At 35.1% G+C, this 25,974-nt stretch overlaps 3 protein-coding genes and 1 pseudogene across 3 annotated transcripts; all 4 read right to left on the bottom strand.

Annotated features, from left to right (window-relative positions):
- Nucleotides 1-2,479: 2,479 nt before the first annotated feature.
- LOC128161052 (uncharacterized) lies at nucleotides 2,480-5,273 on the bottom strand. Its single transcript, XM_052824303.1, has 3 exons — nucleotides 5,253-5,273; nucleotides 3,386-3,683; nucleotides 2,480-2,914 (listed from the first exon to the last, which is right to left on the bottom strand). The coding sequence occupies exons 1-3, from the start codon at nucleotides 5,271-5,273 to the stop codon at nucleotides 2,508-2,510; spliced, it is 726 nt and encodes a 241-aa protein (XP_052680263.1). The 3' UTR covers nucleotides 2,480-2,507.
- A 1,809-nt stretch (nucleotides 5,274-7,082) lies between these two features.
- LOC128159684 (uncharacterized) lies at nucleotides 7,083-10,025 on the bottom strand (annotated as a pseudogene).
- A 1,388-nt stretch (nucleotides 10,026-11,413) lies between these two features.
- LOC128159932 (WASH complex subunit 4-like) lies at nucleotides 11,414-21,428 on the bottom strand. Its single transcript, XM_052823158.1, has 18 exons — nucleotides 21,019-21,428; nucleotides 20,778-20,894; nucleotides 20,023-20,190; nucleotides 19,593-19,747; nucleotides 18,770-18,844; nucleotides 18,144-18,248; nucleotides 17,945-18,034; nucleotides 17,606-17,650; nucleotides 17,210-17,318; nucleotides 16,661-16,814; nucleotides 16,006-16,069; nucleotides 15,804-15,878; nucleotides 15,624-15,720; nucleotides 15,412-15,506; nucleotides 15,037-15,129; nucleotides 14,428-14,518; nucleotides 13,988-14,056; nucleotides 11,414-11,913 (listed from the first exon to the last, which is right to left on the bottom strand). Exons 4-18 carry the CDS (start codon nucleotides 19,665-19,667, stop codon nucleotides 11,765-11,767), a joined length of 1,386 nt encoding a protein of 461 aa, XP_052679118.1. The 5' UTR covers nucleotides 19,668-19,747; nucleotides 20,023-20,190; nucleotides 20,778-20,894; nucleotides 21,019-21,428; the 3' UTR covers nucleotides 11,414-11,764.
- An 81-nt stretch (nucleotides 21,429-21,509) lies between these two features.
- LOC128159931 (uncharacterized) lies at nucleotides 21,510-24,558 on the bottom strand. The gene is made up of 2 exons (XM_052823157.1): nucleotides 24,486-24,558; nucleotides 21,510-23,906 (listed from the first exon to the last, which is right to left on the bottom strand). The coding sequence occupies exon 2, from the start codon at nucleotides 23,904-23,906 to the stop codon at nucleotides 22,182-22,184; it is 1,725 nt and encodes a 574-aa protein (XP_052679117.1). The 5' UTR covers nucleotides 24,486-24,558; the 3' UTR covers nucleotides 21,510-22,181.
- Between the last annotated feature and the right edge of the window lie 1,416 nt (nucleotides 24,559-25,974).

Below are 25,974 nucleotides of genomic sequence, written 5' to 3' on the forward strand. Positions count from 1 at the left end.
TGAAAGATTTTAGCACTGACCACTGTCTCTAAATATACAAATTTATCAACATGTATTATTATCCCCTCGCGCAACTTGTTGCAAAGGAGATATAGCATCGCTGTTGTGCGTGTGTGTATTTTTGTGTGTCTGCATATTTCTGTGTCTGTGCGTGTGTGTATGTTTGTGTGTGTGTGTGCGTGTGTGTATGTTTGTGTGTTTAGATCAGCCTTGTGAGTAAGATTAAAAGAAAACCCTCTCGTGCATGTTTATCAAACCTCGTACACTTCATAAGTATGATAAAGGAAAACCCCTATTCATTTTCAAGAAATTCTGTTAAATATTTATTTAAATATCGTTAAAATTAAGATAGAACCTTTTTGTGTAGGCCTTGACGTACAATAGACATTTCCTATTCGTTAAAGTAAACATTTCAAACGAACAACTTCATATTTTGTTGAATTTAGGCCTTGTAAAGGTTAGAAACTAATGTTTTGAAGAAATGAAAAAAATTGATTCGAGGAGGAGATTAGGTTCATTATAGCATTGAATCATGATTTTTTGAAGTATACACTCTCATAACTGCAGCGATGTGTGCATACAAATTGAGTAACGCGCGTTAGCGCGTTATGAAAATCTGTATGCACACACCGCTGCAGTTATGAGAGTGTATACTTCAAAAAATCATGATTTAATGCTTATATTTACATTTTTTTTAACTTCTTGCCTTGTCTGCAAATGTGATTCATACCTTAAAATTCCTATCTTATCCTAAGGGTAAGTTAATATTAATGGAAGAGCCACAGTAACAGCCATAAGCGTGAACTTTGATTTTCGCTTGTGACGTTGCAGTTTACAGCGTTCAACGTTTGTGACGTCATAATAAAACTCGTCAATTTGACCTTTGACTACTTGTTGCATTTAGAGGCATTTAAACATCACGGAATTTAATGGAAAAACACAGTAGAATGTAAATATTCCACTTTAATCTAAACAAGCAGTCGTCTGAGGTCAATATCGGGCTATATTTTGGGCTAGATTGCGTTTTATTTAAACTCGAATTTTTCCATAGATCAGATTGTATATTAAATTGCTGTTCAATAAGTTCTATAAAACAATGGTTGCTGATGTCAAGTCGATCTTTAAAAGTTCTGTCTGATTTCTATCTATGCCTGCCCTTTTTTATGGTGTTCCGATGGGGCCACTTCGACCTTCGCACTTTCGACGTGGTCGAGGTGCGAGAGTGCGAAGTTGCGAAGGCGAAAGTGCGATGGTGCGACGGCGAAGGAGCGAAAGTGCAAAGATGCGACGGCGAAGCACGAAGATACGAAGGTGAAAGTGCAAAGTTGCGAAGGCGAAGAAGTGATGCTACTATCGCTCCTTCGCCATCGCAACTTCGCACTCTCGCCTTCGCATCTTCGCGCTTTCGCCGTCGCTTTTTTATAATTGTGGAGCTCTCCATCGTTTAAAGAAAATTATAGCTGTATAAAAGGACATATGAGGTAGACGATGAACTTTTTAAAATTCATTTTCAACAGACTGCGCAGATCCATAACTTTTTCTAAAAGGGGGGTGGATGGCGTCCGAGACATATTTTAAAGATTTTATTATATATAATTAATAAAATTACATTTTCCGGGGGGATGTGATCCGGACCCTCTTTCCCTTATTTACTGCATGTTTGGAATTATTAATATTGGATTTTCCGGGGGGCGGACCCCCTCTCCCCCTCTAGGTCCATACTTGAGCAAGGAGTGTCGCATAATGAAATTAGAATGTTTCTGTGTTTGATCCACGATAAACAGACAGCTGGTAAGTGACAGGAGTCTGGAAGTGCATATGTATACATTCTGGAGGACATTACATTTTATACGGAGTATATAATGATTAGGCATAGCCAGTACTGGTAACATATATGTCTCATATGCACATTAAAATATTTTTAAACATTCATAGTCAGCACAATGGCCTAGCGCATGCGTACCAATAATATCATGGATTAATCGGGAAACCTTGGCGAGTACGGTGCCTGCATCAAATTCTATGTAATCGACCAAGACTTTCTGAATGCTATCACCTTCGCACCTTCGCACTTTCACCATCGCACTTTCGATGCTTCGCTCTCGCACTCTCGCACTTTCGCCTTCGCAACTTCGCACTCTCGCATCTTCGACCTAAAGACGAAAGTAGGATAGAAATAATTAGAACTGCCTTGTCAATGATTCATTGTTGGAAGAGATAAGTTTGTGAAGAAAGGAAAGTTTTAATAAAAACAAAAATCAAATGGGAGTGCAGAATCAGGTTTATTCAGACTTCACAAGTATATGAATCATAATAAATTATATATATATTTGCCAAACATTTATGCATTAAATGTTTATTTTTTGGATGACGTGGATCGGTCACATAACACACCAATGTAGTACGGACAAATATAATGCCGCATGTTAGCGTTAACCCAACGTGAATTTTTTTTTGGTTTTTTTTTTTTTTACGAAATATTGCATCTACTTAAGATATAAATGTTCTTAAAGATAAATTATCCATTGTCCGTTTCTAAGAAGTACGTTGCTGATAGGATAAGCATTTGGAAACTGATGTTCCATGATTTTTGAGCTTCCAACCGGTTCCCCGATTCCGACACGGATATTTCCATGATCCCACTGGACCCAATACCGGACAAACTCCCTGGGTGAGAGATACGATCCGATGTGTTGGGAGTAGCAGGTACCGGAAACAAATCCATCTCTTTTACAATTGAGGTCCATTGAAAATCCTTCCAAAATAATCCAGTAGCCTGGAAATGCTGTTGTGTTACCGGAAGACAGACCGAAGTAGGCATCATTAGATGCTTTCACGGAGAACTGTAAGGACAGCCTGCCTAATAACAGAGGCCCTTTGTCAATCCAAGTTGTTGGTGCTGTTACATGTATATCTGTAAAAGAAGATATGTTACGTTAGCCAATAATGTCTCAATTTAAATGGTTTTTTTTCATTATTAAAGGATTTATCCAAGGTTTATTTAAATCAACAATGTTGTCTTTACTGTATTTGTTCGAAACTGTTTGCAAATATCGTTATTTAACATACATCTAATTGTTTGAGATCTTTCATTAAAGGTTTGGACTTATATTATAATAGATTATTCGTATGAGAATTTACATATTATATTAATTGTGTAAGAAATATTATAAATTATGATTATATAACTTTAAAAGCGTGATCAAGAGGAAAGCAAATGCAAAACATAACACATATATATAAAAAATCATGTATGTTGCCATATCCAACTATTCAAATGGCGGTAGTCAAAGGAAAACCCTATCTGCGAACACATTTAAGAAACTCATAAAAAGTAAATAAAATTTTCAAAAAGAATTTACAGATCGTTTAAACGTTCCCTTACTATTGCAGAAATGTCTCCATCCTACTTCTGTTATCCAAGTTCCGGTTAAAAGGTTAAATTTCAGAGGGCATTTATAATGAACCGAACACAACTGATCGCCATTATGGCAAGAAAATGCTTTTCCGTTCATCATTTTAGCCCTTGTGCCGCATTCTAAACACCGGGTATTCTCTCTTTGGTGTACTACATGAAGGTTAGAATTTATATCATTCATTTCTTTCACCATTGTCCAAATAATTTGTTCAACGGCTCCAGAACACACAATGCATAAAAGTAGGAGGTGAAACTTTAGAACGATCTTAACGATTATGGTCGTATTAAAAAGTCCCGGATGTTTTTCTAACTTCAAAGTTAAACCAGCGTTCTAGAGAAAACTTTTTCTTCGTCTAAATGAAGCTTGTTAGTAACATGAATTTAATATATCTCTAAACAAAGTCAATCATCGATTTTTTTTAGCTTTTCTCGTAGCAGACATTTTTTTTTATATTCATATGTTCAAAATATAATTAAAATGGAGTTCCTCCCCCCACTCTCTTTGGGAGCATGTACATATAATATTAAGGTGGCTCCATACACCCACAGTTTATTCCAATTTTCAATAGTAAACCACAAAACATATACTTATCGAATATTAAAATGATAACAGGGGTACTTTAGGTATTTTTAAAGAATTTTTAAATGTTTTTTCGTGTTTTAGTAAAGTAATCTTTAAAAAGTAAACTAATAACAAATTGAGAGAATTTTTGTGATCGGCTTCTGCCGATCACAGTTGTGTCCATATGAGGCATCCGGCAAATTTAACTATTTGCGCACGTGTTGCGCCTTGCACTTTTTTGTTTACTTTGCAATGACGTCCTTATTTAAATCCTTAATTGGACGTAGATTACTAAAACGGTAATCTTGTCCGCTTACCCTGAAATTAAAACATTTATAGAGTTACATACATAATGATTCAAATCATGGGTTTTTTTCACATATGCGTAGGAATATTAGTCGGAAGTATAATTCGCCTACTAAAAGTAAAGCTCATTCATGCCTTGCCATTTCGGAAATCAAAAAAACTGTGCTATATATACAGTGTAGTTCACTGCATGTTGCATATATTATATAAACAGGGCTGACCAATGATATTCCTTTAAAAGGAATACTTGTTTTTTGTTATATGATGGATATTTCCTTCGGACACCTACAAATAAATATAATACTTCTTAACATTCAAAAATGTTATTTTTGCAATTTTTTTTAGTATTTCCCCAAAACATAATTTTTCATATTTTCTTACTCTGTTGAAATCATCTGAAAAACTGTTCAATGTTATAAGAAAATGTATTTTAATAACTGTGACATAAAAAATTTGAATGAAAATCATTGGAAATAAACACAAAAAATATTTTAAATTTTATTTGGTATGAAAGTTCCTCAGGTAAGAGTTATCGTTCCTAAGTCCCAAGACCCAAACATCTTAATGGGCTTTTCATTTCTGAGTTGAAGAAAATTTCCTAAATATCACGATGGAATGATAAACACGTCGAAAATTGGAAAGAAAACATTTAAAAAGCTATACTTGATTTTATTGTTTATGTCGATTAATAATACGACACAGCGTGAAGGTGTCACATTACTTGTAAGTAATGATTTTTCCAATTACCAAATTAAATCTAAGACTATTCATTTAACAATTTTTTTGAAATAGCGGTCCCCATACAATTTGCCTCAGTTTAAATCAGCCAGTACCGGAATTACATCCTTCCAGATTTACTTTTTTGCGTACTGCGTCATCAAAAAGTGGTGTATAGAGCCACCTTAAATGAAACTGAACATTAGGAAACCAACAGTAAAATTGAAGCTAAGGAATACTACGGCACACCTGCCCTCCACATATTAGCATTCTTAAGATTTTAAAAGTTTGAGAATTTCCTTTCTATACCAGCTGAAACTCTTATTAGATTCGAATGGACGGATCCATAAACTTTTTTCGGATCGGGGTAATTTGGTTTGCCAAGATGATGAGATCTTAGGAATATTTTCTGTAATTTTAATGTGATTTTAATGTTTGATTTAAAAATCTTTTAAAAATCTTTGATTGTCTTGATTGGGGGGAGGGGTTTGTCCTCCCAGACCCCATCCTCTTCTATATAACTCCGCGCATGCATGCTTCTTGTAAATATATGTAGAGAAAGTATTTTAATTACATTTTCTAGTAATGGTATGATTCTCAAGTCCTTCTAATAGTGCAAGCTCATAAGAAAATTTGTTTTCTTTGTTCGCTAATATACATTTATGAACATGCATTGCTCTCTTTTGTTCATTTTTATTTTCATATTGATATACCGTTTTCATTCATCTACAAAATAAAATTTCATCCATCCTGGGGGTTCTTCTTTTCCTTTAGGGAGGCTGAATGGTCAACAAATTAACCTAACCAACAGATATGTATGAACTTTAAAGATATGATATATTTAGCTATAAGCTATCATTTAGTAAAAAAAAATCCAAACATTTTGTCTTTAAAATTGGGTATTTTTCTATATCTTTATATAGAGCTTTTTTTTTAAAGGAGATCAATACAGTCTAAATATGGCTACTACCATCGAGCCCTCTTAACCTCGTTAATGTTTTACACAGCCCAAATATTGAAGTAAAGGACGTTTCCTAAAGTTTTTGATCTCCAACCATAGCATTTAGTCATAGGTCTCGGAACCGAAGGTGCTGGGGGTAAAACAACTTACAAAGCCCGTGATGCTTAACCGACCCTCAAAGTATTATTACCAGCATTTCTTACGTAAATTGATTGTAATTTGTAATTCATAGCTCTGTAGAAACTGAAATATACATGCCCTGTTTGTCGAAACCTTCAGTAAACTATTAGTAAGAAAATACACAGACCGTACGATATAATCACCATGATCATGACGTCATTCGGCTATTTCTTTTATTTGAACGTACTGATGTGGATTAACAATCATTTGGTTAATTTTACTCAGTACTCTTTACGATCAATGATTTTTTTTTTAAAAGATGTAAATATAAGCAAAAAAATTGGCTTTATGTGGAATTTTTTTTTTGGCATTTGTCGCATCCCGCATGAATCAGCACGGAAAGCATTTCATTGTTTGAATGAAATATCTTCCGACGTTTTGAAACTGGACAATGAATCTATAAATATAAAATAATTATTTGCCAAACCAAAACGAAAAGAATGACTTGCAAGCAACGATAAAACCCACCGCCCCTTTCCCGGTTTCAGCTGTAGGTACTCTCTCTCTCTTTCTCTCTTTCTTTCTCTCTTGGCAGTTCTACAGTTCCTAGTCTGAAAAAACTAATGCATGTTTTTGTGCGCAATAAAATGACAATTTTTTTCAGTGTGCCACTGTAGCTCCAAGATTTTTTTTCCAGATCTGGAGCTGCAGACCTGCATGCATCTCTCTCTCTCTCTCTCCTTCTCTCTCTCTCTCTCGATTTGAAACCAGACAAGGTATCTATAGATTAAAACACTACATGACCTGCATGCATCTCTCTCTCTCTCTCCCTCCCCCTCTCTCTCTCTCTCTCTCTCTCTCTCTCTCTCTCTCTCTCTCTCTCTCTCTCTCTCTCTCTCTCTCTCTCTCTCTCTCTCAAAATTCGACTATAAAGATTAAAATGTGGAAAAATTTCGAAGTTTAAAGCGCTTTATATAGAACTTCAGTGTTTTGTAATCTGCAGTTTCCGGAAAAATCAAATCTGCAATATGGTAAACTTTTGCTTGTAATAGTTTACGATTAATATCAAGAAGTGGATCAAGAAAACTATCTTAATTTGAAATATGATATTATTACATGTAATGTCATGTCTGGACTTCATACTGACCATAGATACAGAGGCTTTGTTTATAAATATAAGTTTTTTGGATAACTACATATATTGACAAAATTAAAGCTAGCGGTTTCTAATAAATTTAAAAACCAATATTTGTTAATACATGTATATTTTATAGTCAACTCATCTGCAATGAAATCAATCTGAGAAGAAATTCATATTACAAACAACAATACAATGGTTTACATGAATAATGTATGTACATGTATAGCAATGTACTTTTATGTACACTGCAGATACATATATGTACCAGTAATTGTACACTATCACAGTGTTATTGATACATCGTCTACAACAAACACTCAGTACCTAACTTATGTATGGATATATAATGATCACTGTAAATACTTGTACACTGTCACCGTGTTGGTGACATATTGTCCCACCCAGAGATTGTTTTCATCATCCACACACACACACTGTAGGGATACTTTATCCCTTGTTGTGATGTGAGTATTAGAGACAAGAACTGACCGTCCTGGTTCAGAAGATGAACTGTTTTACTGATACTATCACACACCAGGATATGACCGAGTACATCAGTACATATTCCATATGGATTAAACCCTGACCCCTGACCTGTGTAGGAGAACCTGTGTTGTCCTGATTTATCCACCACCACTACACCATTGTTATAGTCTGATACACAGACATCACCATTGATGTTTTCTGTGATGTAGTGTGGTAAACTACTATACAGTTCCCGTTCTTTGTTGCCTCTCTGTATGTTCTGTATTTCTGTCCCTGTCTTGTTGTACCTGGTAACTGTACCCTTTCCATCCTTCCACATCCCCACCAGTATGTCCCCGTTGATGTGTGAGGAGTGTATACTGAGTGGTTCCCAGTCTCCCGTTTTAATGAATTCAGTGATTGTATTATCTGGTGTTATCCTATTGATGACTTTGTTGTCTTTGTCTGTATAGATCAGACCCCCGTCCTGTGTGACTGTGTGGTAGCCATCAGATCCACCACTGGTTTGTATCTTCTGTAGCTGATTCCCCTGTAGATCTGTTTGGACAAGGTTACAACTACTATCACTGACCCAGAGTTTGCCTGATTTACCCAGTGATGTATGATATACACCATCATTTCCTGGTACTGTGTACTCCCTGACCTTGGTGACAGAGGAAAACAGAGACAGTGCTTGTTTCACGTCAGATTTCTCTCTGTCTTGTTTTCTCTGTTTCCCTGTAGGTTTCAACTGTGTAGAGGCAGTCTCCATGGGTTTTATTTTTCTGTTCTCTGGTTTAGTGTTGGGGACAGTTATTGTACCCAGTAATTTGGCGATATCTTCCTTGCTGTATTGACCAGCAGTAAATACGGGTGGGACTGGTTTTGATGTCTCTGGAATGTGTCGAATGATTAAGTTTTCTGATTTGAGGGCAAATGTTAATTGTTCTATGTTTGAGGGAGATAGGTAACCATAATATGTTTCGATTAAATCATTGAGATAGTTGATGTAGCCATCTATTTTTTGGTTTTGACTGTTTAATATTTGTAATAATGACTGTTCTATTTTGTCGACTTGTTCTATTTTATCTGATGTGACCGTGTCTACCAGCCTTTTCACAGCTTTCGCTTCAGTCTTTATGGATGTTCTTATTCCCTCCATGATCTTCTTTATTTCTGTGACATCTCCAGAAATTTCCTTTTTTAAATCTTCAGAAGTAGGCTCAAAATAGCTTCGAATTTTGGTAATTTCTATGTGACAAAGTGAACATTTTTCAGCAAAGACCAATTCTAGGTCAGTAAAGGCATGGTCGCGATGTTCTTTGGTTCCTGTGCATTTAGAACAAATGGGAATTTGGCATTCCTTACAGAGAAGTTCTATGTGTCTTGTGGGGTGGATCTTGCATTTCTCCACAGGAAGCGGTCGTTTGCGTTGTTTATATGGGACCACTTCATGGTTCTTAGTTTTCTTATTCTTCTGATGTTCATCTCTGCATTGTTCACACATTGGTTGGTGACAATCATTGCAGTAAAACTGGCAGTTCCTCTCACAGTCTTCAGTGCCACACATCAAATAATGCTGGGCGTCGGGTGGTATTTGGGATTCAGATTTTGCCATCTGAAATGAGAAAAATTTTAAAAGTTTGAGGAGACTATTTCTTTATTTTGCTCCTCAATATTATCAAGGAGTCAATCATTTCTACCTACCCTCCCCCCCCCCTTCCTAGAAAAACACACACACCAACACCCAAACACACATACATTAATATATACAATAAACAATATCCTGGGTTTTCTTAGAATACTTTTAGTAATTAAACGATCTTGAAATATAAATTCATACTTATTTCAATATTTTGATAGGAAGTTGGAGGGGGGTCCAGACCACCCACTACCCCTGAAGTCCGCGCATAATACACTGCCTTTAAAAAAAATTATGGACTTATAAGTACAATAAAACAGTTTGAGTCTCATCTATTTGTGACCCAGGTCTGTTTAAAGTATACATTTTTTAGTAAACAAAAATGTCGGTGAATGAATGGGCCAATGGTAGAGAATTGCTAGTATTTCCCTATTTCAAAGCACGGCCACCAGATAGCTACTTTCGGTTCAGTACATTATAAATGATCGACTGTTGATCGAATTAAAAATCTTGAAGTAAACCAAATATGTCAACTTGTTTTCCATCGTGAGATATAGAAACAATTATTAGCACTCACCGTGTGTATCAGTGTGACATTTTATAAGTTACACCTGGCAGCCATTATCGCGTGATTTATAACGCTTTATAATATTAGAATGAGAAAATACGAGACTTGTGTAATTTACTTCCTGGTCAAAATATCTCAATTGTTCAGTGGACGAATGGTGTCCCAAGCACGTGGGGGGGGGGGGGTCAAAAAATACAAAAAGCAAAACACACAAAAGTCCCTGCGCCCTGCCCAATTTTTTCTGCACGGTCTGTAGCCCTTTTGTAAAAGAAAAATCTTAATTCTTTATGTATGGTTGGTGTTTTCGAAGAAAGTGTCGTCACTATTGTCGCCTCTTTGTCACGCACTAAATTACTAGAGTTTCTACCCATCGAACATATAAAATGAAGCACCAGCATCATTATATTTTTTTTCACTTCCTTTTGTTGAGAAAAAAGATTGTTGATTTGATATTAAATGTTTTCGGTGATAAGCTCGTGCTGTTAATAAATTTTCCCCCAAAAATTACAAAATAATTTAAATCTTTACTTTTGACTAATTTAATCGATGCTTTCATTCATAATGTTTAGATTTGCATGTATATATTTCGGGTAGCACACTACATTTGAAAAGCATTTACCGCAGTCATATTGAACTTTAAGTTGAATTTGCAGAATTGTGCCGTTTGGTTAAGAATATCTTGATTAATCGGCCTTAATTATAAATTTATTATAATATATAAAAATTGATAATAAAAGTATATACATAATAAAGACATCTATGAATATATCAATTATTCGATAGTTGCTGAGAAATCTTTGACAGAAATTTGATTGAAAATTATTAGTAATATTATGTGTATTTCTGTGTATTGCATTGAAAAACATTTCGTGAAAATCACTGTTTCAGTCATTTTAAAAAGCGTTTTCAATGTACATTAAAAAGTAAAGGGACGACACTCGCCGTCATAGATTTTAGGGGGTCCTTGGTTCACGCTATCTTTTAAACAACTTCTCCAATCTCTCCAACAATTTCTGGCGAGATCTAGGTTGGAAAATGATCAAACAACATAGATGTGAGCCAATTCTCACTAGCTGCTTTGATGTGAATATGCAAAAAAAAGGAAGTCGACATTTTAAAAAATTAGGCCAATATAAACATAAGTCGTAATTTAACAGGAAGTTGCCGTACGATTAGTACAAAAAAATCCCATCATATGATATGCCTAAACAAATAATGTGTTAAAATTTCAAGCATCTGCAATGAATAGTTACTAAGATATCGTTGATAAAAATTTAGGCCGAGTGACCGGATCCCAAATGGTCAGAAAACTATATTAACATTACAATAAGTTTCTTACTTTTCTGATTAATCATCATTGCACTCGAGACCGCAAATTACCGGTATATATTCTTAAATTAAACCAATTCATGCACAAAAGTATTGCTGAGATTTCTTATAATATACATATAAAGTTCATGTAGAGTTTTCTAATTCATTGCCATTTATTAGACAAAACAAAATAAATACAAGATAAGATTGCATATTTTATTTCTTATTAGATACATCAATATTGTTCATAATCTCTGTTTGGCACTTATAAGCTTTCATAGCCACAAAAATAGCATCAATATAGCACAATTTCAAACTTAAAGCAAAGCCATAATGTGAATCAACAATAAATCCTAATCATGTCCAAATTAGTATTATCACAAATAAGTATACTTCACAATTTGTAATTCATTTTTCCTATAGAGTTCTTCAAAAAATATATACATGTATTGTTTATGTCCTATATCTGATTTTACAAAATTGCACATAGGTCCTTTTACTATATTGTATGTGGACACTGGGTTTTGGAGTACTGAGTCCATCCCACTGTTGCTTACATTGGAGGGGGCGGGGGCGGAGGCGGGGGTGGAGGTGGAGGAGGAGGAGGGGGAGGGCCACCTGGTGGTGGGGCTGGGGCTGGGGCCGGAGGGGGTGGGGCAGCAGGGGCCGCCGGGGCAGCTGGAGGCGGTGGGGCACTGGAATCTGAAAAACAAACAACATCATTAAATTACGAACATTGATACAACAGACTGATAAAACAATTCATTAATATCCAGAAATAAACTTTGCAAAGTTCCACTTTATGGCACAACTTACTTACATAAGCAATAAGGAATCATTCTTTGAGTATTATGAGGTGATAATTTTGGTCAGGGCGTGATCAAATTCAATAAAGCCCGAAGGGCTTTATGATAGATTTGATCACGTCCCGACCCAAATTATCACCTTATGATACTAGTACTCAAAGAATGATTCCTTATTACTTATATTTATATAATTTTAAGTCATCGTACGATTAAACATTAAAATATAAATAAGCAAACCCCGCTGGCGCCTCAATTTGGCATCATTTGTATTATGGGTTATATAGTACAAAATCGATACGTAGTGTTATCACAGGCAAAGACACTGGAAAATGTAAATATATATGAATAGATTCCTTTTTTAAATTTTTAAAATAAGGTCTAACCTATTAGAAGAGATTGTAACTGATTTGGTTTAGTGTTAACTGTAACTTTTTTTTGGGGGGGGGGGGGGCGGTAATTTGATTTTCCTTTTTATCTTTCAAACCAAGGAATATTAATTGAAACTGAACTTTATTTATTTTACAACAATTGATAAACAAGTTCAACAACTTATATTTAATATCTTTCATTAGCACGGATGTTAGCGCGAGGGGGGTCATTGTTGTGGGAAGAAGCCGGAGTACCGGGAGAGAACCCACGTGTCCAAGCGGGCGACCGCCATACCCTATCACATACAACCACTGTCGATCACAGGGATCAAACTCGGGTCGCAGCGGTGAGAAGAAGGAATATTAATTATAAAATAAGAAAATGAAATTCAAACTGATTAATAAGCTTAGGAAATAAATTGATATCCAAGAGCCTATTAAAGAGTCGATAGGTTGTATGCTCTGCATATGTAGGAGATATCAGTATAGATATAATAGGAGTAGTATTACAGTATCTTTATCATCAAAGCCATACAAATAAACTAAGGAGATTTAAAACAATCTTTATAAAACATGTAAATGCAATAATCAAAGCAAGCTATATATGTTTTTTTCTCTGTGAACCTAATGTGTGAATCTATGACAATAAAATTTAAACTTATGTGGGTATTACTTTTTCTAAAAAAGAGAAAAAAAGCCTCTAAACTTCAGAGATAAAGAATCATTACACCAGTGTTTGAAATAAAATGTTAGATGCAACAGTTAACAAGGGGAGGAACATTACATCCATAACAAGTTATACATATACACATGTTCATCTAGTGTTAAGCATAAGTTATACACCACAAGCAAAGATAGAAAAAGAAAAGTATTAAAACTAAATAACAATACTAAGCAAATTTAGAGTGATACATTCATATGCACGCGAAACTAGATCTCTGTTAATGTGAGGAGAAATCTAAATTCTAATTAAAGAAGCAATGCTATGGACCTCAGTAAACCTCAGTACATGCGTCTACTTTAATTATAACTACATCATGTAGCATCCATACATAATGCCATGCATAGTCCTACCTTCCTATCCTTTCATGTTGCTTTATATCCAACAAAACAATACATTAGAAACATTGTCTTACACAAAGTACAGTGTTTATTGTACAAGTAATGAATAATATCGTATGAAGGTGGTATGGGACACCTCCATGTTGTGACGAATAGTTTATCGAAATAAACAATAAAATGAAGTGTAATTTTATAAGTAGTTTCTTACTCAATACTGTCACCTTACAACTTTAAATCTTGCTGAGGGTTTTTACAATTTTTTTACCTCTCAAAGTATTATAAAAGCTATTTTTTTTTGGTTAAATATTGTAAAATTTAAAAATTCTTAACCAGTGAAAATACATGTATTCTAATTAAAATGTACTTTAAACCTCATTATTATTGACAGATGTCCCAAACCACCTTAATAACTGTAACATGAATTAACTCAAGGCAATGTTAATGAGAAATTGTTCTACATGAACACAAAAATAACACCTGTCCTTAATTAGTTACAATTCACTTCATAACAAACAATGCCACAGTTTATTTTCTACATACCTGCTGGAGTTGTTGTAGTTTGACTGGTGGCCTGAGCAGGATCTGAACTGGTACTCGGCTCTCCATCAGCTTGTGAAAAGCCATAAGATTTTAAAATTGAGAAATATCACAAATGTATGCCCAAAACTTTTTCAATGATTTATGTATGTATGGAACAGCGTGTATGTATATAGGATTAGGCCAAATCTGCTTCAATTATTATCCATAGAATTTGGGCATTAGGCAGTAAAACGTTCATAGGTAATATACTTATGAGTTATGCGTAGGGTGATTTCAAATTCATTCTCTTCGTCATCAGATGTAGTATTGTAACAAAATAAGAAAAAAATTTCTTAATTACTTTAAAGCAAAATTTAAGTGTTTTTCCTAAGCTTGGCACTTGGCTATTTATGTGTTTTACTGTAATAAGAAATAATAATATGTGTAAAACAATTTGGTACCTTTTTTCTCCTCGTTCTCTTCTGCGGCAGTTTTATCAGCACGGAAGAAAATCCTGGCACTGCTGAGGGAATAGTTGAGCAGGTCATATTCCTTGAAATGAAAGTGTGTTCTTATTACATCATCAAGATAGCATTTTTTTTTCAAAATTATGATGAAATTTTGGTGGGTTCCCCACATCTTGGAATCTGCATCTCAACGAATATAAAAAACATTAATCTTGATTCAATATTAATACAAGTGACCCCTTGAAATTATGACCCCATAAACCACTCTGGTAATTTCAAAATAAAGATAAACGAGAGCTAATTCCTTCACACCAGGTAGCTCTTTTTTAATACAGTTCAAATAACTGCAATAACATTGCCTAACACATGCACAAACAGAAAATAAATTACATAAAGAACGAATGTGAACAAGTATTTGAAAATATAGACTCCACGTCAATTTACTATGCCTGAGGTAACTGGGGAAATAGAATGGAGGTAGCTACTATGCCTGTTGTAACATGGAGAAGGGAGATAATTATTAGGTCTGTTGTAACTGGAAGAAGGGAGATAACTACTATACCCGTAGCAACTGGGAAATAGAAGGGAGATAACTGAGCCCACCTGCTGGTATTGGTCTAGCCTCTTCACTGTCAGGGTCATGGTCTGTTGGGATTTCTCATCCGCCCTGTTGGCCATAGCCTGTCTCTGCTTCTCCTAAAAAAGACATGAAAAGTTTGAACTTGTTCTAACTGATGGTACATGTAGTGTCATAATCTAAACATAATGTATTATACCTGTTACATGTAATTAAAAATTATATCTACTGGGATATTAAAGTACTGTATAATATATCACTAAAATAACATTAAGAAAAAATTAACACCATATATCAATAAAGCAAAAAAATCTTACTTAAACATTACGGAGAATTCGGAAAATTCAATTTGTTAAAAAATACAAAAAACAAACAAACAAAGTTCTATCCCTTTGACCAACCTTTTCTATCCTGTATTTGTCTTTGACTGACTGGAACCAGTGAAGAGAGTCAAACTCATGATACTGGTCTAACAGCTTCAAGATGTAGGCCACTCCTACAAGTAAATATGCATTTGTTTGTAAACTAAGATATCAAATTAATATACCCTGGTATGTAAAACATAGTCGGTATATGTATACAAGGTTCTATGCATGACCGACTTTATTCTCACCCATAGCAAAGCCATCGTCAGTGAAGGCTGCTCCCACTTTGTTTCTTCTGCTCATTTTCTCTTTACAACTTATGGAATGTTCAATGTAATTTACAGTCTAAAAAGAACAAACTTTGTTATAAAGATGAACTAGCTACTATATTTAAAAAGAGTTGTTTTCCTTGGTATTCACTCTCTTACCAGTGGAGGAAGAATTACAAAGAAGTTCCTCAGGTGCATATTTTGGAATTCTGGGGCAAAGACATCAACCAGCATCTGTAACATAGAAATGGTTTCATACATCTTGATAAAGATGTGTTTTCCTGAAGATACACTATGGACACAATATAACATATAGATTGGGAGAGAAAAATGAATCAAATAGTAAATAACATTTACTTACTTTGAAATACTCTGTGCCCTCTGCAAAGTTTCTAGCTAAATTGCCAACCACATTGTCAAGGTTTCTGAAAATATGTGCGGAATGTGCCATTACTGTTCCACAAGAATTAAATCATCAAAATAAAACATTAAACACTGAAAGTAAATGTGTTTTTATGTGTATTTCCACATAACATTATCTATATCTAGACCTTGTACCCTTGTCCAGAAGGAGACATAAAGGTAAAACAGAGTAGAGAAGACTTGAAAAAGATTTAAAATCATGGTTGACAATTTTCGCTCAAATATTTTTAAGACGTTGTTAATAATGATTGTCTTTCTTAAGATAAGATGATTGAGAGTATCCCCTATAGAGTCATGTACTAGATATAAAACTCACTTGTATACTCATGCAGAGATGGAACACAACACACACTTACTGTTAAAGGGGTTATTTATGTTGGTGGTCAAGTACACAATTTCTATAGTTTAACAATATGTGTGGGTATTAAATACACAGATGCATGATTTACCACACTGAAGTTTTTATTTTTTTTACCATATGCACAGGGGTATTTTAAGCATGCCACATAACTAGTGTAAATTTCCCCTACATGAAAATATCCATTTTTACAGTATATATTCATACACATAAATAGAGAGTACACTACACTCACTTGGCGGCAGCCTGACACTCTGAGGACAAGTTCTCCTCCTTACACAGCTCCTCGAAGCTGACAATGTCCTCGATGTCCGGAATGAACCGGATAGCATTGCTACACCAGTGGAGACCTCCAGACCGGATCATACGGATGTATTCCATTGCATTTCCTGAAATAAATTATGTACTTCAAATTATCATAAAAGTCATATTGGGCTCCTTTCATACTGAGATTTGTCAGAAATATTCAAATCCAAATTTTATTTGATGATGTGATTATTGAAATGTTTATGAAATAATATACTTGAGAGGCTTTATTATAACATCATTTTCTGTCAAGATTTATTTGACGTTACATCAAAACACATATTACAAAGTATATATACCTGAAACCTCTATGTTGAGATTACTGTACACTGTTTTCTTACCTATCTATATCTCAAATATCTCTGGAGAAAATTTGATCCAGATAAAACCTTAGTTACATCTTACAACAGTTCCTGATCCAGATTACACTTCTTCAGTATAGTATGTCATTTTAAAACCAATCCAGGTAATTCCTTACCTATCTGTGAGATGAGAGTCCGGAACTGATCCAGATAACTATCTCCATCTGGAGTGAGACCCAGGTTCTTGATGTTTTTGTTGAATTTGTCTGCTCTTTCCACAGGATACTGAAAAGGAAAAGATAAAGTTTTTTGTTAACATGTATTTCAATTGTTTGCAGACAACATTTACCATCATGATACCTGTATTGGATTATTTTGAAGGGTTGACCCTTTTAAAGACATCAAATATCCTTTACAATGTTGTAATTGTAACTAAAGGCATTATCATCTGACTTGAAATGTTTAGATTCTACTTTACATTGCATGATATTGTAACTTGGTCCTTAGTTAGCATCACTTATTCTAAGACTCCATAACAGAAAATATCCAACAATAAGCAAACCTACATGTACCTTTTGATCAGTCTGCATATGATTTTCTCTAAAGAATTTCCAATCCTGAAGAAAAGATGAAACAATTTGATAATAAATTTCATTTTCTAGGAATTCATTTATACTGTAGTGAATCAATATTCTTTGAATACAAATCATAATGGATTACATGTATGTTGTTATAGTGTTTTATAATTGGAACCTTTTGCATATTAATTAACAAATGTAACAAAATCTACAAAAATTGATATCAAGAAATATCAATAAAACCATAGAATACAATTACTTCCAGTCAAAAAATTTGTAAAACAAAGGTCATAAAACACATGATACGGAATGCAAGAAAAATTCAATACTTGCCTTGATTAACTTGGACTTGATATGTTCATCATAAAGAAACTGTGAAAAAATGTAGAACTTCTTCCGCAGAAATTGGTAAGTGAAATTCACCTGCAATTTAGGATAAAGGCAATGACTTATAATCTAGCAAGTGTCAGTTAGATGAGAAATAAACACAGATAAATGACCTCAACGTGGGGTTGTAATAAGGCGAACCTACCGTGGTGTTCATGATGCCCGTGCCGTGAGTCCGGATGGAGTTGGCGATGTGTCGGATGTTCATCGTGTTGAGGTGCTTGTTGTTGCTGGATCGCTCAACAAAAATCTGAAGTGTAATGTAAAGACGTTATCAAATGTAATTATGGTAGAAATATTGATGATACACATGGACTACCTTTGTACATGTATTCAAAATTACTACATGCGAGTTTAAAATATATTACTGGAGTAACATTATAATTACTATAGCCTACAAGTATGTTTTAATATAACTTTTATAGTGGGTAAAACTGTGACGGGTTCAAGAGATTTTGGATTAACAAAGAGTTGTATTAAACCAGTGCTGAATTACACTCCCATCGAAGTCTAACAAATATTGGAACATGCTAGAAACAGAATGAATTATCCGTTTTGACAACATGTGCACATGATGACAATTGGATAAGGCTGTATTTAAGAAATATTGGATTTCAAAAATACCAGTCACATTATAGAACTGTTGGATAAAACAGTCCGTTGTTGGATTACAGAGTTGTCAAATTAGAAAGTTTTTGGATTAAGATGTTGTCGGATTACAGAGATGTTGGATTGCAGAGTTGTCGGATTAGAGAAATCCAGTAAATTTACCTGGTTGTTTAGATTGTACATGTATCTGGAGACAAACACGTGGATGTTCCTCATAATCTCCAAAACATCAAGGCCCTGACAGAAAAAATTGCGGATCATGCATTATTTCTTAGCAGTTTATTATCTGCAACAAACTTCATTAGAAAAATTAATGTGAATTTTACATTGCATGAATTTTATGTAAAAAAAATAAAATGGATATCAAGTGATGAACAATTGTCTGTGTAATAACTTTTAAATGCAGTCAAAACAACAGCACTTTTCATTCAATTTGATATTCAACCTAATGTAAACAAGCACCTGTTTTAGTGTCGACTAGGTAGGTGGGACTAGTACTTACCCGTTCTAGTGTCTGACAGGGTAGGTGGGACTAGTACTTACCTGTTCTAGAATGACTAGGTAGGTAAGACTTGTATGTACCTGTTCTAGTATCTGAGAGGGAAGGTGGGACTAGTACTTACCTGTTCTAGTGTCTGACAGGGTAGTTGGGACTAGTACTTACCCGTTCTAGTGTCTGACAGGGTAGTTGGGACTAGTACTTACCTGTGCTAGTGTCTGACAGGGTAGGTGGGACTAGTACTTACCTGTTCTAGAGTGACTAGGTAGGTGGGACTTTTATGTACCTGTTCTAGTGTCTCACTGGGTAGGTTGGACAAGTACTTACCTGTTCTAGTGTAGACTAGGTAGGTGGGACTAGTACTTACCTGTTCTAGTGTCTGACAGGGTAGGTGGGACTAGTACTTCCCTGTTCTAGAGTGACTAGGTAGATGGGACTAGTACTTTCCTGTTCTAGAGTGACTAGGTTGGTGGGACTAGTTCTTACCTGTTCTAGTGTCTGACTGGGTAGGTGGGACTCGAGTAGATTCAGACAGTACTTCTGTTGTGCCATGTTCTTCATCTCGCCGTACGTCTTCCAGTCGTGTAGAGCCACAGTGGTCAGGTTGTAGAATGTCTTGTTCAGGTAATGCTACACATAGGCTTCAAAACAAAAGGCATACCAACATTAAAATCTCTTTTTGTCCATTTTACACTCATTATCATTGAACTTAACACTTTCAGTTAATTGCTTTTTTCCTTACAGTATATATATTAAATAACCATGCACTGTTTCAATGTATAATAATTTTTCTATAATGCATTTTTTACAATCAATTTGTAGAATGACAATTGAATTTCTCCTATTTATGGACAGGGCTAAAAGGTTGGGCAGAAATTTCCACCAGTCAAAAATACTTTTATATCATCATATTTACCTTTGATGTTGATCAGTCTGTCAAACAATCTGATTGGTCGGACTCTAAGCAGGTGGGAGAGATCTCTCATGCCGACCTTGAACGGATTCCTGTCGTCGAGCTGGAGGTGGGTGTGGATCTATAGTCGGAGGTCCGCCTCAATGCTCGACACAGGGGACTCAACAGGTCCTGTGTAAAAAGAGAGTCAAATGAATTACTGTTAGTAAAAATAAATTACTGGATGAAAATAAAGCAAATAAATTTATAGCAAAAACTTAAAAATTTCAATGAAGAGGTATTATAATTTCCATTAAATAAACAACATTTTAAAGACAAAAAATTATGCGCAGATTGATCACCAGTTAACAAAATATTTCATCTCGAAAAATTTATACACTGTATAAATAATCAACACCTTATGTTTTCACTTCAATCAATTGTTTACACCTATGTCTACATAAACAAATACTGTGAATCATTAGAATTTGTGCATGGCGGCTCAATTTTCTGGGTATTCGTGGGTAGCCCTCACTCACAAATTTAGATCTCCTACTGAGACAGAAAACCGACGCATTCACAAAATTACATCCCCATGCAAAAAACCCACAAACTAAAAAATTGGCTCCAACAAAATTTAATGATTCCACAGTAATTCCTCTTAAAATTTTAATTCCAAAAATTACTTCATCAGTAGATTTAACTTTTGATTTGAAACAGTGCACGGTTATTTAATTTATTTCCTGGGTCTGTCTGTAAACAATTCTCTAGGACCATACCTCTTTGAAGTAGCCATATATTTCTCTGTCGTGGAGATCAGCCAATTCGTTGGGTGTCGCCATGTGACGCACGGCGGCCATTCTTGGAACACAGTCCTTGAGAGCTCCAAACATGTACTGTAACACAACAATATACTACATGTAATATAGGTACTCTATTTAACAAATACAGTTTAGTTTTAATCTATTTATTGATAATCTATTTTGAGTTCCTAATTATTAATAAATAATTTAAACTTACGTGTATCCTGTGGGGGGTCGGTGACATTCTCAAACATGTCGGTCAGGTAGTTGGGGAGGATCACTCGGTGCCAGTAGAAGAAGGAGCAGTCACAGGCCTGGCGTACCCTGGGGGTCAGAAAACAAAACAATGAATCTCAAGTACATGTATTATAATGGTCCAAAACGGAAGAATGACTTGCAAACAACGACAAAGCCTACAGTCCCCCTTTCCCGGTTTCTGCTGTAGGTACTCTCTCTCTTTGCTGTAGTTCTGTAGCTCCAGATCTGAAAATATTCGACTGGACGATTCCACAGATATCGCGTATAGATAATGTTAATCTATCCAAAACTAGTGCACATTTTTGTGCGCAATATATTGACATGCATGCAGCTCTCTCTCTCTCTCTCTCTCTCTCTCTCTCTCTCTCTCTCTCTCTCTCTCTCTCTCTCTCTCTCTCTCTCTCTCTCTCTCTTTTCAAACATTCGACTATAAAGATTATAAAGTTTAAAAGCGTTTTATATAGAACATCAGTATTTTGTAATTTGCAGTCTCTAGAAAAATCAAATCTGCAATATGATACATTCTTTGCTAGTAATAGTTTACGACAAATATCAAAAAGTGGTACAAGAAAACTATCTTAATTTGAAATATAAAATTATTACATGTAATGTCATGCCCCACTTTTTCTCTCAATCAGATCATGTGAAATTTAAGATTATAGAGAAAAGTGAAAAAAGAATGTTTAGTAATAATGCTAACATTTAAGATTAGCTTCCTTTTTTTTGAGAAACCAGCGCTTATCATTCAGAAAATCTTCTCATGTCATACTGACTATAGATACAGAAGCTTTGTTTATGAATAATATTAGTTTTTCGAATAGCTTCATGTATTGACAAAATTCAAGCTAGCGGTTTCTAAAACCTTTAAAAACAGATATTGTTGATCCATGTACATATAATAGTCAACTCATCTGCAATGAAATTAACCTGATAAGAAATTCATATTACAAACAAAGATACAAAGGTTTACATGAATAATGTATGTACATGTATAAATCAATGTACTTTTATGTACACTGCAGATACATATGCACCAGTAATTGTACACTTTCACAGTGTTGTTGTTACATTGTCTCACAACATACACACACAGTAACTAACTTATGTATGGATATATAATGTTCACTGTAGATATTTGTACACTGTCACTATATTAGTGTAACGTTGTCCCACCAAGAGATTGTTGTCATCATTCACACACACACTAATGGGACACTCTATCCCTTGTTGTGGTGTGAGTAGTAGAGACAAGAACTGACCGTCCTGATCCAGAAAATGGACTGTTTCACTGATATCATCACACACCAGGATATGACCGAGTACATCAGTACATATTCCATAGGGAATAAACCCTGACCCCTGACCTGTGTAGGAGAACCTATATTGTCCTGATTTATCCACCACCCCTACAGCTTGTTTGTGATAGTCTGATACACAGACATCACCATTCATGTTTTCTGTGATGTAGTGTGGTAAACTACTATACAGTTCCTGTTCTTTGTTGTCTCTCTGTATTTCTGTCCCTGTCTTGTTGTATCTGGTGACTTTACCCTTTACATCCTTCCTCATCCCCACCAGTATGTCCCCGTTGATGTGGGAGGAGTGTATACTGAGTGGTGTCCAGTCTCCTGTTTTAATGAATTCAGTGATTGTATTATCCGGTGTTATCCTATTGATGACTTTGTTGTCGTCGTCTGTATAGATCAGATCCCTGTCCTGTGTGACTGTGTGGTAGCCTTCATATTTACCACTGGTTTGTATCTTCTGTAGCTGATTCCTATGTAGATCTGTTTGGACAAGGTTACCTTCCATATCACTGACCCAGAGTATGCCTGATTGACCCAGTGATATATGATATACACGATTAACTCCTGGTACTGTGTACTCCCTGACCTTGGTGACAGAGGAAGACAGAGACAGTGTTTGTTTCGCGTCAGATTTCTCTCTGTCTTGTTTCCTCTGTTTCCCTGTAGGTTCTATCTGTGTAGAGGCGGTCTCCATAGGTTTTATTTTTCTGTTCTCTGGTTTAGTGTCGGGTACAGTTACTCTACCCTGTAGTTTGGCGACATCCTCCTTGCGGTATTGACCAGCAGTAAATACGGGTGGGACTGGTTTGGATGTCTCTGGTATGGGTCTAATGACCAAGTTTTCTGATTTGAGGGCAAATGTTAATTGTTCTATGTTTGAGGGAGATAGGTAGCCATAATATGTTTTGATTAAATCATTGAGATAGTTGATGTAATAATCAATTTCTTGGTTTTGTCTATTTAAAGTTTGTAATAATGACTGTTCTATTTTGTCGACTTGTTCTATTTTATCTGATGTGACTGTGTCTACCAGCCTTTTCACAGCCTCTGCTTCAGTCTTTATGGATGATCTTATTCCCTCCATGATCTTCTTTATTTCTGTGACATCTCCAGCAATTTCCTTTTTTAAATCTTGAGAAGTGGGTTCAAAATAGCTTCGAATTTTGGTAATTTCTATGTGACAAAGTGAACATTTTTCAGCAAAGACCAATTCTAGGTCAGTAAAGGCATGGCCGCGATGCTCTTTGGTGCCCGTGCATTTAGAACAAATGGGAATTTGGCATTCCTCACAGAGAAGTTCTATGTGTCTTGTGGGGTGGATCTTGCATTTCTCCACAGGAAGCGGTCGTTTGCGTTGTTTATAAGGGACTACTTCATGGTTCTTGGTTTTCTTATTCTTCTGATGTTCATCTCTGCATTGTTCACACATTGGTTGGTGACAATCATTGCAGTAAAACTTGCAGTTCCTCTCACAGTCTTCAGTGCCACAAACCAAATAATGCTGTGCGTCAGGTGGTATTTGGGATTCAGATAATGCCATCTGAAATGAGAAAAGTTCTTTAAGTCTGAGGAGGCTATTTCTTTATTTTGCTACTCAATATTATCAAGGAGTCAATCATTTCTACCTACCCCCCCCCCCCCCAACCACACACACACACACCACGCACATAATATATAGATACATACATTAAACAAAATCCTGGGTTCTCTTACGAATACCGGTTCTTTAATTAATTTACGACCTTGAAATATAAATTCATACTAATTTCAATATTTTAAGAGGAAATGGGGGGGGGGGGGGTCCAGACCACCCACTTCCCCTGAATTCAAACATCCAGGCATAATAGACTGCCTTTAAAAAATCAATTGTGGACTTATAAGTACAATAAAACAGCGTGAGTCTCATCTAATTTTGACCCAGGTGTGTTTAAAGTATACATTTTTTGGAGAGAATTCGTATCTCCCTATTTCAAAACATGGCCACCATATAGCTACTTTCGGTTCAGTACAATTATAAAAATAATCTATTGTTGATCGATTTAATAATCTTAAACCCAATATTACTGGAATATGTCAGCTTCCTCATCATCATGCAGTAGAAACAATTATTATAACTTACCGTATGTATCAATGTGACCTTTAGGCTTTTATAGGATACGCCATGCAGCCATTATCGCGTGAATAACCCCCTATAAAATTAGAATGAGAGAATACGAGACTTGTGTAATTTACATGTACTTCCTGGACGTGCACGGGTAACCAAGTTTAGATCTCCTGATCCTGACCTCCTACGTTGAAATACAATCAAAGTGTATTTTAATATTATAATATTTAATTTTTAACGCAGGGTGTCTCGTTGTGATATTGGTACTAATTATATAATATCAGATATATTATTATTGAATTTGATTAAGTTCAAGAGTATAAGATTAAATCAGAACTTTTAATGTTTATGCTTATAGAATGGATTAATTAGTTTTATTCTGTATGCACGGATCAACAAAAATGTCCGGGGGCGGGGATCAGATGCCTACTTATTGAATTAAATATGTAAATTTGATAAATCCCAATTGTTCAGTGGACAATGGGTGTCCCTGGCACGTAGGGGGGGGGGGGGGGCAGGAGGTGTGGCCTGTATGGGTGGCGAAAAGGGCAAAATATACCCCAAAAAAGCACAAAAACCCTGCGCTGTATTCAATTTTTCTGCAAGGCCAGTAGCCCTTTTCACAAGATGTAGCGTAATTCTCTCTGTATTTGGTGTTGTTATCAGGTTATTGAAGAAAGTGCCGTCACTATTGTCGCCTCTTTGTCACGCACTTAATTATTAGACTAACATGTACATGTAACTCCCCATCAAATATATAAATTACCAGCATCATATATTTTTTTTCACTACCTGTTGTTAAGAAGAATAATTGTTGAGTTAATATTAAATGATTTTCTTTAATAAGCTCGTGCTGTCTATAAACTATTCCCCCCAAAAAATTATAAAATAATTTAAATCTTTAATTTTGACTAACTTTAATCGATGCTTTTATTCATAATGTTTTGATTTACATGTATATGAATTTTATTTCGGGTAGCACACTACACTTGGATAGCATTTACCGCAGTCTAATTGAACTTAAAGTTGAATTTGAAGAATTGTGCTGTTTGATCAAGATTATCTTGATTAATCGGCCTTATAAATTTATTGATTTATATAAAAAGTGTGTTAAAATTTATAATAATATCATGCGATAAATAGTTGCTGAGAAATGACATGACATGCCTAAGCAAAACGTGTGTTTAAATTTCAAACATATGCGATAAATTGTTGCTGAGAAATATTTGACAAAAATCTTTTTGAAAATTTAGACTTAAAATCAACCAAGTCGTCATTCAACAGGAAGTTGACATTCGATTGATACAAAAATATGCCCTTACAATATGGCATACCTTGGCAAAGAGTGTCTTAAAATTTCAAGCACCTGCGATTAAAAGTCGCTGAGAAATCTTTTGACAGAAATCTGATTAAAAATTATTAGTAATCTTAAGTGTATTTCTGTCAGTGTGTATTGCATTGAAAAACATTTCGTGAAAATCACAGTTTCAGTCATTTTAAAAAA

Source organism: Crassostrea angulata, chromosome 8 (genome assembly GCF_025612915.1).
Source record: "Crassostrea angulata isolate pt1a10 chromosome 8, ASM2561291v2, whole genome shotgun sequence".
Lineage (NCBI taxonomy): Eukaryota > Metazoa > Mollusca > Bivalvia > Ostreida > Ostreidae > Magallana > Magallana angulata.